At 34.7% G+C, this 18970-nt stretch overlaps 1 protein-coding gene across 1 annotated transcript in view; it reads right to left on the bottom strand.

The window, feature by feature from the left end:
• Positions 1–18970, bottom strand: part of TNFSF13B (TNF superfamily member 13b) — a 36900-nt gene that overhangs the window by 13680 nt on the left and 4250 nt on the right. The window contains exon 3 of the mRNA XM_017501727.2: positions 7622–7678. Within this exon, the coding sequence (XP_017357216.1) occupies positions 7622–7678 (57 nt within the window). The remainder of the gene's footprint in view (positions 1–7621; positions 7679–18970) is intronic.

The following is an 18970-nucleotide window of genomic DNA, read 5'->3' as shown; positions in this document are numbered from 1 at the left end:
AAAAAAAAAAGAAAAGAAAAGAAAAACACAACATAACAATATTCATAGAAAGAAGAAAAAGTGTACAGAAAGAAATGTACAATTGTAAATGTCTATGTTAAAAAAGATCTCAGATTGATAATATAAGTGCAGCTTAAGGAAATAGAAATAGAAGAGGAAACTAAACCCAAAACTGACAGAAGGAAGAAAATAATAAAGATCAGATAATATAATAAAGAAGGTAATAAAAAAGAAGATAGATGGAATAAAGAATAGAAAAAGGGCCAGGTACAGTGGCTCACACCTGTAACCCCAGCACTTTGGGAGGCCAAGGCAGGAGAATCATTTTAGGTAAGGAGTTCGAGATCAGCCTGACCAACATGGTGAAATTCTGTCACTACTAAAAATGCAAAAAAATTAGACATGTGTGGTGGCACATGCCTGAGGTCCCAGTTAGTTGAGAGGTGGAGGCAGGAGAATCACTTGAACCCAGAGGCAAAGCTTGCAGTGAGCTGAGATGACACCATTGCACTCCAGCCTGGGCGATTGAGTGAGGCTCCATCTCAAAAAAAAAAAGAATAGAAAAAGACTGGAAACAATCAAGAACACTAAAAATTTGTTTTTTGAAAAGATCAACAAAAAATGACAATTATTTAGCTACATTGACCAAAAAAAGAGAAAAGACTCCAATCAATAAAATCATTAAATAAAATGGAGGCATTATTATTAGCCTATTAGAAATAAAAACGTTGGTTAATAATTTATTAAAAATTTTTTAATAAAAGGCAAGTTTGTCTAAAGTCATAAGGAAGCACTGAATCCATTGGTACAACTTAGACATGCACAAAGTGTACAGCCAAGTAGGTAATTACAGTTTTACCCCTTTTCCTGAATGAAAAAGGACCAAAATAAAAGACATTAAATACAGTATATGAAATAAAACATTATTGGTCTATTATTTTTTTAATGTCTGGGGAAAATATTTATCTGGCAGATGTGAGAGAGTGGAAGAGAGAAGAAGGGAAATTTTTAAAAAATTGAAGTAGTTCTTCAAAATTAGAAAGCACTTAATAGAAATCATTTTATTTTAGAAAACATCTTATGTTGCAACATAGCGAAACCTGGTCTCTACAAAAATTTAAAAATAAATAGAATTAGGACATGGTAGTGAATGCTTATAGAAAATCTGAACAGACCTATAACTAGTACAGAGTTTGAATTAACCCGAGTCTTCCCTCAAAATTCATAACTAGATGATTTTACTGGTGAATTTTACCAGACATTTAAAGAAAAAATATCAATCTTCTCAAACTCTTTCCAAAAAATAAATAAAAGAGAAGGGATCAGTTTCTAACTGGTCCTCTACGTCTAGAATTACACTGATACTAATGCCAGACAAAGACACCACAAAAAAGCTACAGATCAGAATCAATCATGAATACAAATGCAATAATCCTCATCAGAAACAAGACAATGCCTGTATTTACAAGACAATGACTGCTATTCAACATATACCAGCAGAAATTCCAGCAAGAGCAATTAGGCATGATAAAGATATTTTTTTAAAAAAATCCAAATGCAAGGAGAGTAGTAAAACTATCTCTATTTGCAGATGACATAATCCTACATATAGAAAATTTCTGACCAGGCGCAGTGGCTCACGCCTATGATACCAGAATTTTGGGAGGCCGAGGCAGGTGGATCTCTTGAGGTCAGGAGTTTGAGACCAGCCTGGCTAACATGGTGAAACCCTGTCTCTACTGAAAATACAAAAATTAGCCAGGTGTGGTAGCGGGCACCTGTAATCCCAGCTACTCGGGAGACTGAGGTTTGTGAATCACTTGAACCCAGGAGATGGATGTTGCCATGAGCTGAGATGGTGCCATGGCACTCCAGCCTGGGCAACAGAGCAAAACTCATTCATGTGATGCACAATACTTTTGTGCCTCAAATGACATTATCAAGAAAGTACAAAGATAATCCACAAAATAGAAGAAAGTACTTGCAAGTCAGATATTTCATAAGGGTCTTGTGTATCCATAATATATAAAGAAGTTTTACAACACAAAGACAAACAATCTAATTTAAAAATGGACAACGTGCTTGAAAAGACATTTTTCCAAAGAAGATATATGAAAACCAAAAAGGACATGAAAAGATGTCCTGCATCATCAGTCATTAGGATGCAAATAAATACCACAATGAGATATTACTTTACACCCAAAAGGAAGGCAATAGTAATAAAAATATTGAAAATAAGATGTGTCGGTGAGGATGTGGAAAAATTAGAACGCTCATACATTGCTGATGGGAAAGCAAAGTGGTGCACACTGCAGAGAACAGGTTGACATTTTCTCAACAATTCTACTCATAGATATATACTTCAAATAATTGAAAAGACGCACTCAGAAAGTATTTTATGCAAATGCTCACAGGATCTCTACTCACAATAGCCAAAAGGCGGAAACAACCCAAATACCCATTAGTAAAATTATGGCTTACATATAATGGAATAATATACATTCATACAGAAGAATGAACTATGAATATTACATGCTACAATGTGAGTGAACCTCACAACATTCTGCTAAGGGAAAGAAGCCAGGCACTAAAAGTCATGTATTGCATAACTGCATTTATAGAAACCATCTAAAATAGGTGAATCCACAGAGACATAAAGCAGATTGCTGGTAATGGGGGGTGGGGAGATGGAGAACTGGTGACTGATTGCTTATTGAACACAGGATTTTCTCTGGGGCTGAAGAAAATATTTTGGAGCTAGAGAGACTTGGTGGTTGTAAAATATTGTGAATACTACATGACAATGAAATGTGCATTTCATTTTATGTTATATGAATTTAATTTCAATAAAAAAGATATAGCTGAAAAGGTAGCTACCCCTCGTAGTAAGTATTTAGAGGTCTACGCTAACAGAAAAAGCAAAGCAAACAGCCTATATAGTAAGCAACCTCTTTAAAACTGTAAAATAGAAACTCTTTTGTTAATGTATAAAAAAATACATAATATAGCACAATACAATGAACAAAAGCCAAATATATTTCTGAAGTAAGTAAATTTAAATTGGTTTATATTATCCAGTAAATAAAAATTATTTTAAGATGAGATCAAAAAACACAGAGCACCTCTGTTTTGCATACACGAGGAACACAGAAAACAAATTATTTGAGAGAAGTTAAAAGTAAAATTTTGGGTGAAGTCATGCTAGGGAAATGCAACCCCCACCCCCCAAAAAGAAAACATTTCAACCTTAATGTTGAAAAGATATATCATGGAATTCAAGGCCTTTATACACAAAAAGAACAACCAACTAGAAAATATAATGAAAGAAAATGTTTCTATTTATCATAGCATTTGAAAAGGTAAAATACCTTGTAATGATATTAATAAGAAATATGCAAGAACTTCTTGAAGAAAATTTCAATACATACTAAAAGAAACAAAAAGAGATTAAACAAATATAAGTATATATCGTGTTCTTGGATTGGACTTGATCTGTACATCTAGAATTGTGTGTGTGTGTGTGTGTGTGTGTGTGTGTGTGTATATACAGAAAAATTCTATAAGTAAAAAGAAAAAATAAGAGAATTAGATTTACCAAATCATCTTATAAAGCCCTAATAACCAAAATGCCATTTTATCTGGGTGCATAAATAAGACAATATAACAGAAAAGTATTTAAAAAGTGAAAAAACATAGACTAAATAGGGAATTTAATATAAGTTAAAGTTAATGTCTTCAAGCAATGTGGAAAAGATGGGTGATTAAAAAAATCTGTGATGCTCTCATGGGAGAGAATTAAGTTGGTTGCATACCTCACATCTTATATCAGGATAAATTTCAAATAGATAAATTATTTAAAGGTAGAAAACAACTATAAAAGTTTCAGAAGGAACATGAGATCTTTCCTTAATACATGTAAGTGTGAAAGCCTTTCTAATCACAACCCAAAATCCAAAATCCTTTTAAAAAATTGATAAAATTTGACAAAAAAAAAAACTTTATGCAAAATTAAGAGAAATGAAAGCATGGGAGGAAGTGCTTCCAACTCGTAATATGAAGAATTAGTCTGCTCGAGACATAAAGAGCTCACAGAAATCAATTTAAAAATGACAAAAGTCCAATGGAAAAATAGAAAAAAAATGAACAGACAGCTCACAGAAAAAGAAATAAATAAAGAAATGAAAAATTGAAAGAATGTAAGGACAGAAATACAAATGGTTCTTAAAACATACAAAAGAATGGCTTGAAAGAAAGCAAATTAAGAGATGCTATTTTTCACCTGATGTTCTTTTGCTGCCAGTGATAACATAGCATTTTATAAGCCCTATAGGACCATTTAGCAATAACTGTGAAAATTCAAAATCTGTCTCACACAGAGGCCGACATATGAGAAGTTACGGATGCACACAATCATTTTTTGAAGCACCTGCATTGCAAAAGATGGACACCAAGAAGTCTCTTTGTAGTGGACTGGTTAAATACATTAAATTTATACAATGGAATACTATGCTGATTTTTTAAAAAATATGAGGAACTCTGTACACAGACATCAAATGTCTACAATATACGTTGTTAAGTAAAAGATGCAAGTTGCAATCTCATTTCAAATCATATGTATTGCAGATATGGTTTTAAGTGTTTACTATAAGAAAAGAGGAAAGCAGAACTACGTTTACATTTGTTTGTGTTAATGTAGAGGGCATCTGAAGTCTACATGGGAAACTAAAAGTTAGGTGAGTGTGGGCAGGAACAGAAAAAGAGCAATCCAAACTCTTTGTGCTTTTTATTTTTTGCAATATGTGAATGTATTACCTATTCAAAAATTAGATTAAAAGTAAAAAAAAAGTGAACAGAAAAGGCATGAGACTACACTCTGATAAACTGCTCCTGTCTTTTTATCTTTTGTGTGGTTTATCTCTACCTTCACTGTCTGGACAAAAGTATGGGACAGAGCACAGGAACTCAAAATATCGGATGGACATAGCCCCACTCTTTTCAACCTCCATGTCTCCAGAATACATAAAATAATTTCATCACAAGACCTGATGTTATTTATAATACAATAAGATGATATATAAAATATGCTAATCATAATATATTGTAATGTATAATATGCTATAAAATCAATAATGTATTATCTTTTTCCAGAAGTCTTCTTATGGATCATTTTTACTTATGCAAGTAAAAATGCTTCATTGAGTACAACCTTCCTTAACAAAATGCAACCTACCTCTCTCTCCCTGCTAAAATGTCCATGCACACTAACATTTATATATTAGTCAAGGGTTTGCTGACATCACAAGGCCAACCCATTCATCCTAATGGTCAGAGCACTGCAAGCCAGCATCCCAAGTAAGCATCCCTGTTCAGCACCCTTGGACCTGTGCAAGCAGTCACCACTCCAGGAAGATCACAGCCTACTGTACAATTCACAACACACAAGTATAGCAGCTGCATCATTTGGTGCAATTTATAGCATTTTGGGAGGGCCAGATGTGTAAAGTAAACCTTTTCCAAGTAATTTTTTTAAATTGTAACTTTGGCCTTTACGATCTTCTGGCATTCTTTTACTTCTTAGGAAACAGAGTGCTCCTTATTAAAAGTTGCAAACATAATTTGGGAAAATGTTGAGCAATAAATAATAGATTTACAACTAGTTTGGTACTTGTGTCGCATTTAGGATACTGTCACACATATAAAACACGGATGAAAAGAGCCTCCCAGGGAATCATTACCAGCGCTGACTCACATTCATTATCTCTGCTAGTTTTTGTTTTGCCCATTCCTCATCCCCTAACTTAACCTTCAGATACTCCCGAATTCGTAGTTAGTTCACAACACAAAACTTCCTCCCACTCTCTGCCTGCTTTGTTGCCTGCATTTCATTTCATCTGTATGTTACTTGTTCATTTATGTGTTTTTTTTTTTTTTTTTTTTTTCTCTTTATCAAGAGGTACGCTCCATCAAAGTAAAAAACCATATATATGGACTTGGAATGGTTTGGCTTAGACTTTTCAAATTTACAAAAGTGTGAAAACCATATACATTCAGGAGATATCTCAGTACAGTATTCAAAACATAACATAAGCTACTCAATACCTTACTATAAAGTTAGCTTCCTGTTAGATGACTTTGCCCAGTTTTAGGCTAATGTAAGTGTTCTGCGTAGGTTTATGCTAGGCTATACTGAGCTATGATATTTGATAAGTTCGATGTACCAAATGGTTTTCTCAATGTATGTTATTTTCAGCTTAGGATGGGTTTATCAGAACACAATTCCATCAAAGCTGAGGAGCATTTGTACATATTTTAATCACTGCTACTCCCAGTGCCCATATGGTAATTAGAATATTATATGTTTTTAATCAATAAATGTAAAACAAATGAATCAAGGAATGTGTGAGTGAATAAATGGTTCTTTTTAGTACATTTCTGTTCATTAGTTATATAAATAAAAGCTACTATAGAGCAGAAATCCCCATTTGCTTTCAGAGAGAGGTCGATACACGTTAAAGCGGCACAGTCACAAATATTTGTGAAAAACTAGATGAAAAAAACAGTTTTTTTTTTTTCCTTTTTTTCTTTTTTTGAGACAGTCTCACTCTGTCTCCAGGCTGGAATGCAGCAGCGCGATCTCAACTCACTGCAACCTCTGCCTCCTGGGTTCAAGCGATTCTCCTGCCTCAGCCACCAGAGTAGCTGGGATTACAAACACAGGCCAACACACTCGTCTAATTTTTGTATTTTTAGTAGAGACGGGGTTTCACCGTGTTGGCCAGGATGGTCTGGATCTATTGACCTCGTGATCCACTCACTTCAGCCTCCCAGAATGCTGGGATTACAGGGTGACCCACCGTGCCCAGCACAAGTATTTTTTTAAAGTAGGACTACTTAGATTCAATAACTTGCTAAGGTGCCTTGTGATTGAAGAAAAATATGTAAGAATCTGTGTTTCCAAACTTATTTGACACTGAAACTCTCATTTCAAGGACCGTTCCTCTGGATTAATATTCTGGGTGATACATACTGGGAAATGACATTAAAAGTTTTTTCTCTGTGAATCTGGTTTCAGTCCATTAGTAGAGAAAACACTTATTTGTCTAAAATTAAAACCAAAAAAAAGCTTCAAATAACTGACAAATGTAAAACATTCTACCTCTGAAAAAATGGTAAATTAGGAAATTTATTTTTAAAATCTAGTTTTTTAATAATCTGTTCAGTTTTATTTCCCTCTTTCTATGACATTTACAACTGAATATAACAGGAGAATTAGTATTTGTGAAGATGGTCTTGAGTCATTCTAAAAGACAGAATGCTGTCTAAATAACAAAAATTAAAATTGATTTAGTATTGATTTTTATTTTATTGTAGTCTAATTATTTAACATTTCTAAATATTTGTGCCTCTAAGGTCATTCTGCTTATTAGGTTATTACTTTAGTCATAATTATTATTTATTCCCAAATCATTTTGAATAAATTTATTTTTTTATCTGATTATAAGAAGTTTTGAGATGGATGATTGATTTTAGATGCAATTCAAATACAGTCTTTAGACTTGAAACATAAATGTTTGGAGTGGACTGAATTCTAAGTAGAAAAGTACTGGGGATATTTTATTACCTTTTTGTATAGTTGGTGTTTCACTGTCTGCAATCAGTTGCAAGCAGTCCTGAGTGACTAAAAAGCAAAAATGTATCGTTTTAGTTACTTGAGTAGAAATAGTAAAGAAACTAACTGAGAACACAAAGTTACAAACCCATTCTTCCAGAAACACTAAATAAATTACCTTTTTTACATTGATTGCATGATATTATTCTTAAAGTTACTTTATATTTGCCCATTGATTTTAATATACATATTTATATACTAGAAATCCATGACACTTCAGAAAAACTCTATGTGCTGTTAAAACATAATAAGTATATCACCTGTACGGTTTAACCTAATTTTCTATGAAAAAATGGCTGAATAGAAAGCAAGTTTTATCATTTGTTTTGCAGGTCTACCAAATACATGGAACAGTTAACCTTATAAGATCATTCTAAACAGTCTTTTGTTTTAAAAAAAAAAAAATCTAACATTAGATAATGACTTACTACTATAGAAAATACTATTTCTGACACTTCTCAAAGTTAAAAAAAATTGCTAATATTTACTGAGCAGATGTAAGTGCAGACAGTGTACAAAGACTTAGTACTCATCAATTCCATTTATTCTCACAAGAATCCTAAAAATTAGAGACTGGAAATCAAGATTTGGAAAGTGTAAACAGCTTGTTCAGGGACTCAGAGACAGAAATGGTGGGACCAGAATTTAAAACCCACTTGTTTCACTCTGGTTCCAAAGGTAAGGTTTGGTAAAATATTTTGGACCAAAGAGAGATAGAACATCTTTTACAAATAAAATGGAAGACTTCCATGAGTCTGCATGATCAGTACAGGGTCTTGAAAACATCAATTCACATCACATATTACATGTAGAATATTCCAGTCCATATTTAAGAAACCAAGTAACATGCATTAAATAACGAGAAATGCCTTTAGGTAAAAGCCAATTAAGTACACCTACTGAATCTGTAGGTAAGATAAAATAAAGCAGTAAACATCTGTGAAAAACGTGAAACATAAATCTAAGGTTGCATGTTTTCGATTAAAAAAATATTAGTTTAGTTTTTAATCTAGCAAATATTTTACTCAGAGTTGAAGTAATACTTTATAACGATGCTTCTCAATGCATACATTTTATAAACTTGACACAGTAGGGAAATTCTGTTCTGATTAGTTGGTGATTGTATGGTGATTAACTGAAAAACTTCTAATAAAATCATGCACTGCATGACCTAAATAATGACATTTAGGTCAAGGAGAAACTGCACATCTGATGGTGGTTCCATAGGATTATTTATAATATCACATTTTCACTGTACCTTTTCTATATTTAGATACACAAATACTTACCATTGTTTTATTATGCAATTGCCTACAATATTCAATACAATAGCATGCTGTACAAGTTGGTAGCCTACGAGCAATGGTGTGTACTGTAGAGCCTAGCTGTGTAGAAGGCTATACCACCTAAGTTTGTGTAAGTGTGCTCTGATGCTTGCACAATGATGAAATTGCCTAGGGATGCAGAAGGTATTCCTGAGACTGTATCCCTGTGATTAAGCAACACACGACTGTATTTAAAACTTGAAATAACACCGCAGTAATTAAATAATGTTCTGAGTTTGTATAAATACACACCATTAAAGCCTGTGGTCACATAAGAAAATCTGTTAAGAAATTCCGTTTGGTATTTAAAGGTGAAACTATATTGCTAAAAACTATAACAAATTGTTAAAAAACTGTAATTCCTTTATAACTATAAAGCTTTTCTAACATATTTTTATGTTAATTTTTGAATCATTCTTATAGAAGAGCATCTGGCCCACCCTGAGGATTCCTTTATTGATCTTATACAAGAAAGGTAGCCGTGCCTGTGCCCCAGGAAAAATGTGATTCGTTTGTCACCATGGCAGACTCTCTCCTGCTGGAAGTATGAAAAAGCATCATAAGAAGAAGAATTGTAGTGAATGAGGACGGCATGAAAGAAGGAATAACAAACCCTCCAGGGCAGCTAATGCCCCAAGGACACAGTCTCTATGTTAGTACATTAGTAGCCACATGGAACCTATTTTAAGAGTTTTTATTTTTCCAACAAATCCTTCTTAAGTAATTATTATTCACAAGGCACCCTGACAGGTTTGTGTGAATGGCACCAGGGTCAATCAGAGCATACAAAGCTCTCATCTTTCCTCCACATCAAAAGCAAGGGAGGATGTTGATGAAAGTCAAAGTTAGATTTTTAAACTTTGCATCTTTCCCGGTGTGCGTACGTATGTTGCAAAGAGTGAATGACGAAATGCATGGGAAACGCTTTGCACTGTACTCAGTGCATAACGCTTGCAAAATAAGTAAACCTTGGCTACTTGTATCAGTAGTAGTGTTAACACTGTTTTTAATAATATCTAGGCAAATAACTTAGAAAACATCACGGAAGGACACCGTGGGAACATGTGGCCCAACTGCAGCTGATAAGGGCCAAAGAAGGACCAGAATGCAGGATTTCCTATTTCCAGTCAACCTTTCTCTGTTTCCCAAAAACTTTGGTAGGAGACTGCTATGGTCTAAATGTTTGTGCTGCCCCAAAATTCCTGTGTTGAAACCTAACTGCCGACCTGAGGTTGGGGAGGTGGTTCTGCCAGGAGGGCAGGGCTCTCGTGAATGGAATTAGCGTTCTTGGAGATCCCAGAGAGGTAGCTTGCCCTTTTTCCCACATGAGAAACCAGTGAGAAGGCATCATCTACAATCCAGGAAGCAAGTCCTCATCAGATACCGAAATCTTAGGTCTTGGACTTCCAGAACCCTGAACTGTGAGAAATAAATCTTTACTGTTTATAAGCCACCCAGTCTATGGCATTTTCTTCTAGCAGCCTTGAATGAGCTAAGGCAGATTTAGACACTCTATTTAGTCAGAAAGAGGTTTACCTACTCAGTAACAACTTGACACTATGAAAATATCTCCATTTTAATATCCACAGTCTAGTGAACATTTGGTCACAACCTACACATTGAAAAACAGTGGTCTGCTCTATCACGTAGAAGCAGAAATCTAATATTTAGCAGAAAATGTGCTTTGAAGAGAAAAGTTTATTTCAAGAACTGTTCTTCAGAAGACAAAATATATAAATTTGATGTTTCAATAATGATGTTTAAATTACAGCCACTGAAGGTAGTGTGATATTGCGCTGGCCTAGAGCCAGAACCAGAGCAAAACTATTTTATAAAATACAAAACTGTTTTTAGATAAGTTGAAATGGCTGCCCCATTCTCCTCACAATAACTACTGTCCTTGGCCTCTGTAAATAGATCTCTTAGTTCTTCAAAACTATGTAAAGCTGCTTACCTTTTCTTATCAGTAACTGCTCTCTGTGGCCCTAATGTGACAGGCAAGCAGTCCTAACCCATGCCATCTTGGCTCCTGCGACTTGTAATAAGTAACTAAGGTCTGTGATTTCCACCTTAACCAGATAATGTATAAACAAATGTTTATCTTGACTTCTGTAAACCACTTAAGTAACAAACGGAATGACAAAAGTCCCCTAGCCCTTGGAATGTCCGGAGACCCCCACCCTCATCTCTGCCCAGGAGGTAATTTACAGAATCCACTAGCCCTCGGAATGTCTGAAGCCTTTTCATCCCCATCCCCGCCCCTCACCCCCACTCCCAAGGTGGTTTTCGGGTATAAAAAATCGTGGCACCCTCCTGTTGTCGCCACAGGTTGGAGAGACGTGAGTCCTCTGTGGTCGCCGGCATAATAAAATGACCCTGTAATCTGGCATACTTTTGTCTTGTGATAACTTTCTACACTCGGTCAAATACAACAGTAGTACTATTTATCAATTGTCCTTGTTCCAGATAAAGTTACTTGGTTTTTCTAAGACAATTCCTTTCAGGAAACTTGACAGCTTTTATCAACTTATCTCCTATTCAGTCTTTTAAGACTTTTTTCCCATTCAACATAGATCTGGTCTTAGGCTGGAGATGAACGCTTAGCTAAAGATTTGCTTCACCAAGAGTGGAGCAAAAAAGGCAATATTATTTTTAATATCTCCCAGTAGCATAGATATCTAACCACAAGAGTTTTGAAAATGCATAGTCTAATATAAAAAAACACAATTTGATTACAATTGTCATATTAACTAGTTATTGTGTGGTTCTCAAAAGCCTTTCACACATCTCTCCCTCTACTACAATTGAAAGGAATTATACAAGAGGTTAAGAATAGTTTTGTTTTGTTTTGTTTTTTAACTAAGCAAGGCAATAATATACATTAAAACCTTTCTGAGTCTATGGGGACACATTTCTGAATATAAATTTCTGGAGATTATGATGTAATAATGTGTAAAATACATATTAATCTTACAAAATGCCATTTTACAGCATAAGAAAATTTACTCATGATAATAAACTTTGCAAAAAGTATTTCTAAATACAAAATATTATAATGATGACCAAAATGTTTACAAGATAAAATTACCAAAACAAGAACTTTAAGGACAAAAATAATTTGCTACTGATCAATATTTGACACAATAAAATTCAACACTTCACAATTAGAGCGTAATTTAAATATAATACATATGGGAAATATTTTTACAGTTTGAAAGGCCACCTTTTGAAGCATAATGTCTAAATACCATTTCATCAGAAAAAGTAATTTGAAAGTTTGGAGAATTGCTATTATCTGTTATACTATTTTCTGCACTGGAAGTGAACCCATTCAATCTTGAAACTGGTTTATTATACATTATTTCAACAAAGCTAAATCTAATCTAAACCTTCATAAATAATGCCATTATTGCAGATTATGTGTGGCTCCCATGAAAAACACTCCACACAGAGTTGTCCCATCACATTTAACCTATCCACAGCACCTGCGCCCACTGATTCTTCACAGCGCGTCTCACTCATCTCATGCAGGAAGCCTCCTCCGGCTTTTGGCCTGGATGAGATGTGCATCCTGCATCTTCCCTTATCTCTCTGCTTTTTTTCCTGCCATCGTATTTACTGCACCATATGTTTTTAAAGAAGGAGGATCTTGGACGGCAATGCCTCACTTTCACTTCTGCATAACTTATCATTTGATAGACATAAGTTATGAAAAATGTAGCAGTTTAATTTTTCTTGAACTAGCTTTGAATACATGATTAGTGGCAGAACAATGTTAACTAGGGGAAACCACTTAAAGATCTCAATATTGGCCTAATATTTGACATAGACTTAAGAAGAAAATGGGGAAAGCATGATATTGAATTAACACTTTCATTGAAATGAGAATACGCAAATTTAGAGGAAGGAAGCTAGCGTATAAGGTTTTATTTTACCAACAATAACTCAGTTGTTTACTCAACAAAGTAATAAAAGTTGAGAACTTTGAATTTCCCAAGTGCAAATTTGTTCTTCTCATTCAAATGTTTATAATTCACTCAATGCAACTCCCTGGAACACTAACCAGTTCCTCCAAGCCCTGGCCCAGCCAACATTCACAGTCTCATGAGTGTCACCCACCCACACTCAGTTGTAGTTAAACACACTTCCGAGTGAGAAGGCATCTTCCGTGATTCCACGACTGTATGTCTGCTGTTCCCTCCTACTAAATATACTTTATCTTCCGTCTGGTGGAATTCCATTCATCCTTCAATACTCAAATCAAATATAAACTTTTTCTACAATACTTCTTGCTAAATATTTGACCCCACTATACTTTGCATATCATCTATTGAAATACATTTTACTATACACATAATTGTTTCTGCAACTGTTTCTCTCCCTAGATTGTGAATCACTTGATGTTAAGGATAATCATTCACAAATTTTCAGTGTCTGATATACAGCAGACTTTAAAAAAACTCTGTGGAATAATATAGGAAACAAAATTTACATAAAAATAGCACTCAAGTTTTCCAAACAATTCTTAAAAATCAGTCACTAAATCCAGCTTTGTGAAACGTGTTAAAACCAATTAAGTCAATGCTTGAGGGTAAAGGAGTTCCACAAAATAAAACAATTTCCATGAATTGTGGACCCTCTAACAATAGGCTTTGAACCGTCAGTTATATAGGAAACACTTTCTACTACAAAAAACCTTAATACATTTTTGAATTTCTATCCACAGAAGTGTAGCACTCTATCAGATTTTTAAAGTAAATGGTTATGCAGCATTTTCTTAAAATGTCTTAATTTGTAATTTCCGGAGTCTCCATGAGGGCAGATAGGAGAGAAAAAGGCCTGAAAGTAAGATTTCCTAGCTGCTTTCAGGAGCTGTCACAGAGCAGTTATTCCCCCTTCCTTCCCTGTCTCAAACAACCTGATCAGGAGGTGGAGGAGGAGGAGGAAAAGGTGAAGGATGAAGAGAAGGGGAGGAGGAGAAAGAAGAGGAGGAGAGGAGGGGGGAAGAAGAAAGCTTATGCTTGCAAAAACACTTCAACAGATCAGCACTTGCAAAAATTTACAAATTTAGAAAAGGGATAATATAAAGATGCTTGCATTGGATAAGCCTCTATGTCTAGTAAAACAAGGCCTTTTCTTGAATTATTTCTGCTTCCTGTTTCCACCTTGTCCTCATAACCTGAGATATTCTGTCTTACCAAGTCTGCTCCATCTTCAAACCCACTCAGCTCTCCTGATCACGGTCTAAATCATCTCAGTCTGTGATCTCTACCACTAACAGCATTCTCTGATTCCTTAACGTGATGTCTCTCTCATTGGCAATGATTGTAATACCCTGGGCTTTGTCAGACCCAGTATTTTTTCTCAAATCTGGTGTCATACTTGAAAATTAAGCATGTACAGCTATTATCATTGAAAAAAAATCAGAATTTATAGTCAGTCGATAATGAATTCAGACCTTACCTCTCCTATCAATTAGTTGTGTAACCATGAGTTTGACACCTAATTTAAAAACGTTTTAAATCTGCCAAATGATGTCAGAGGCATGGGAACCAGAGCAACTCCATCTGAAATTGGAGCTGGGTAAAATAAGGCTCAGACCTACTGGGCTGCATTGCCAGACGGTTAAGGCATTGGAAGTCACAGGATGAGACAGGAGGCCAGCACAGAATACAGGTCATAAAGATGTTGCTGCTAAGACAGATTGCAGTAAACAAGCCGGCTAAAACCCACCAAAACCAAGATGGCGAGGAGTGACCTGTGGTGGTCCTCACTGCTATATGCCCACCAGCGTCGTGACAGTTTACAAATGCCAAGGCCACATCAGGAAGTTACTCTGTATGGTCTAAAAAGGGATGAATAATCCACTCCTTGTTTAGCATATCATCAAGAAATAGCCATAAAAATGGGCAAACAGCAGCCCTCAGGGCTGTTCTGTCTATGGAGTAGTCATTCCTTTATTCCTTTACTTTCCTAAGAAACTTGCTTTCACTTCACTCTGTGGATTTGCCCTGAATTCTTTCTTGCATGAGCTCCAACAACCCTCTTTGGGGGTCTGGATCGGGACGCCTTCCCTGTAACATTTTTCTCGCAACCACAGAAGGGTCTATATTGCAGAAACCCCCAACCCAAAGGTTAACTTTGGGTAAATGTTGGGTCCTGTAGCAATGGCAATAACACTATCCATTTCATACTGTTGTGAAAATAGATTGAAGTCATAATTTAGATGTGTTTTATGAATCGTAAATAACTTATCTATTTTATTTTGCATCAATTTGGCTTACCTTCTCCAACTATATTGACTTGCTGACAGAAGTAATTGATTCTCTGGGTTTCAGTTTTCTCATCTAAAATGAAGACAATAATGCCAAGCTAACAGGGTGTGTAAGAGGGTAAATGATATACACACTCAAAGCCTAAAACAGTGTTTGCACGTGAAATATGCCTGATAATTGTTAGTTTCGTTCTCCTCTTCTTTGTATATTATGGTGTGCCTACCTCAGATATTTGCAGAAACAGTGGGTGATAAATCTATTTGGAGAGAAACCTTCTCTCTGTCTAACTATTCAGAAATGTGAATGTCTTTTAAAAGAAAATATCACCACAACAAAAATGCAGCTGCTCAATGCAGTTATGTTAAGTAGGAGTTGATCTATAAAAAGAATATATATTAAAACTAACATTTTCCATTCATATCAAATTACTGATAAAAACAACACAGGCCTAAACAGTCTGAATTTATTTTAAATATCACCTACTAATGTCTGCAATGTCTGAAAAAAGAGGTCAAAATTATAGTGCTGGGCATGGTGGCTTACGCCTGTAATCCCAGCACTTTGGGAGGCCAAGGCGGACAGATCACAAGGTCAGGAGATTGAGACCATCCTGGCTAACATGATGAAACCCCGTCTTTACTAAAAATACAAAAAATTAGCTGGGAATGGTGGTGTGTGCCTGTAGTCCCAGCTACTTGGGAGCTGAGGAAGGAGAATTGCTTGAACTTAAAAGGCAGAGGTTGCAGAGAGCTGAGATTGAGCCACTACACTCCAGCCTGGGCAAGAGAGCAATAAAAAAGAAGTCAAAATTATAAAGGATTATTAAGCTTTCAAGAAGATAAAAGGGCTTAACCTGGCCTCTCCATTCAAAATATAAACACATTTCTTTCCCTTCCTCACCCTTCACATTCCTGATACTCAATTGTCCTAACTTTCTCACTTTTTCAACATATTTACTATTTTCTAGTATTATAATTTGCTAATTAACTATATGTACTATCATTTTTCTGTTTCTCTCCAACTCACTATAATGTAAGATTGTATAAAACAGACACAATATCACATTTGGCTGTGTTGACTGATTTGTTTCCTAGCTCGTCCGTTTCCCAAAATTTCAAGCTTAACAAGAACAGGTCAAAGATTTGGTTGGAAAGCCACTGTTTTCAATTTTAAATACCTTTCCAGAAATTGAACAGAAGTCAGTGCTTGCAACACTGAAAAAAGTCTCACTATTGAAGCAGGGAGAAAGAAAAAATAACATTCAGGGAAACCTCTGGTCAAAGATCGCCTTAGCAGCAGCCAGCTGATTCTGTTCCAGGAAGGAACACACCCTTGCTGGGTAAGAGGCTCAAGTTAGCCTAATTTTGATAAGGGTCAGGTTCTACACTGCATGCTTCCAAGACTCATGTTATAGCCTTGAACTCACAGCTAAGCCAGAAACGCCAAGCAGGCAAAGACTAGGCGTTAGAGACTTGTCAAACATCTCATCTTTCCTTGCAAAGGAGTTGGGCTTTGGATTTCAAAAAAGAAGACTCAAAAATTGTATTGATATGTTTACTTTTTGCAATTAGAAAGGCTTATCCTAGAGAAAGCTTAAGCTTTAATATTAGGTGTTCATCTATACATGCTACATTCAAAATTCTAATTAAAAAATGTTAAATACAATGTGATATCTGATGGATCTTAAAACATAAAATCATTATAGAAAAACTGGTGAAATTCAAATGAAGTCTAGAGTTACTAGTTGTCTCAAAGTTGGTTTTTTTTTTTTTTTTTTTTTTTTTTTTTTTTTTTGTAATGAGATACCATGGTCTGTAAGATGTCAGCATTAGGGAAGCTGAAGAGGGGTACATGCCAACTGTCTGTTCTCTCTTTGCAAGCTTTGTGTAAGTCTTAATCCCAAGCTCACTTAAAAAGGAAGAAAAATATAACTTGAAGTAGATTGACCAAAATCTCACAATAATTATTTGGAAGGTAAAACATGGACAATTTTTTTCTATTCTTGCTTTACATTACTTTGAATTGTTCATATTTTTACGATTATTTTATTATTATAATTGAGGCAATTACAATAAACATTATAAATAAAAATAATTTTATCCTTCTGCAACCAAAAACATATAAATTTCTAATAGCTATTAATTAACAGGAAAGAAAATGCAAAGGTTACGTAATTTTAACAAGGAACCTTTTTTAGGTCAGTGATAACCCATTTGAAAGAATTCACTTTCTTGATAGATGCTAAAGACATTTATCTTTAGGTTCTTAAAATTAATAAAACTATACTTAGGTAATGTTTAAAATGTGGATATCCATGATTCCATTTGTAAGTAAATCTTACTATGTAATTTTTCAAAGCCATATTGTTTTAGTTATTTTTTAAATTGGGAATATCTCCAAACACAGTTATGGGCTTAAAAGTGAATTTTTGGCTAATATGAGCTATTTGGCAATTTTTAAATCCTGGATTTCCCCACATTTCTGTTTATTATACTACAATAAAAAATGATCTTATGAAATACATTAAGCTTAATGAGATTTTGGTTTGAAACACAAAATAATTAAGAAAAACAAAACTAAAGCCAGAGTACTAAATTCTAAAATTAAGTAAAAGCAGTGTTTAGCCATGAGATGCCTGGAAGAGAGTATCATTAGGACACGTTGGCTAATAGTAATTCCCCTCCCTTCAACTGCAGTTTGTGTGAAGTTCCAATAAAAATACATGGTTCTAAAACATGTGGACAACTAATAAATATGACTACAAATGAACACTTCAAAGTAAAAAGGACAACCTAAGGATTTTGAGTGCTATCGAAAATAAATCAGAACTTAAATGAAAACAAAAATCAAAGAAAGCTGCATAGATTTTCTCAATGCCAAAAAAATCCTACTAAAAAATCCCTGTGTTACAATTTTCTTGAGAATATAAACATTAATTTTGGAATATGCTAAACCAAGTAAATTAACAAGGAATAGTAGACATTACCTGTCATTAAGATTCTTATCTTCAAACCTTCCACCTTGGATTTATGAATGTTGAGTATGTATACTGTGTCCTATATGAGTATATACACATAACACACACACACGCACTCTCTCTCTCTCTCTCTCTCTCTCTCTCTCTCTCTATATATATATATATATATATATATATATATATGTGTGTGTGTGTGTGTGTGTATGAACAAATACAGCTGATACTTGAACAATACAGGAATTAGGGACACTGATCCCATGCAGTCAAAAATTTGTGCTTAACTTTTGACTCACAAAATCTTAACTGCTAATAGCCTACTGTTGACCAGAAGCCTTTCTAATAACAAAAACTGAATATATATTTCATAAGTTATATGTATTATATACTGTATTCTTACAATAAAGTAAGCTAGAGAAAAAAAAATGTTATTTAAATAATCACAAAAAAGAGAAAACGCATTTACTACTCCTTATGTGGAAGTGGATCATTACAGAGTTCTTCATTCTTCACACTGAGTAAGCTAAGGCGGAGGAGGAAAAGTAAGTGTTGCTCCTGCTGTCTCACGGGTGGGAAGTGGAAGAAAATCCACATATGAGTGGAACCTCACAGTTCAAACCTGTGTTGTTCAAGGGTCAACTAAAATGTCATGACTCTTCTTTGCTTCTTGGAAGCATTTCCAGCATCATTAGTGGCACTTTCTATAGGTCCTATGGTGTCATTCAAA

The sequence above is a fragment of the Cebus imitator genome, unplaced genomic scaffold (genome assembly GCF_001604975.1).
Source record: "Cebus imitator isolate Cc_AM_T3 unplaced genomic scaffold, Cebus_imitator-1.0 Scaffold14, whole genome shotgun sequence".
NCBI classification, from domain to species: domain Eukaryota; kingdom Metazoa; phylum Chordata; class Mammalia; order Primates; family Cebidae; genus Cebus; species Cebus imitator.
Note: the sequence above shows the minus strand (reverse complement) of the source record. Positions and strands in the feature narration are given on the sequence as shown.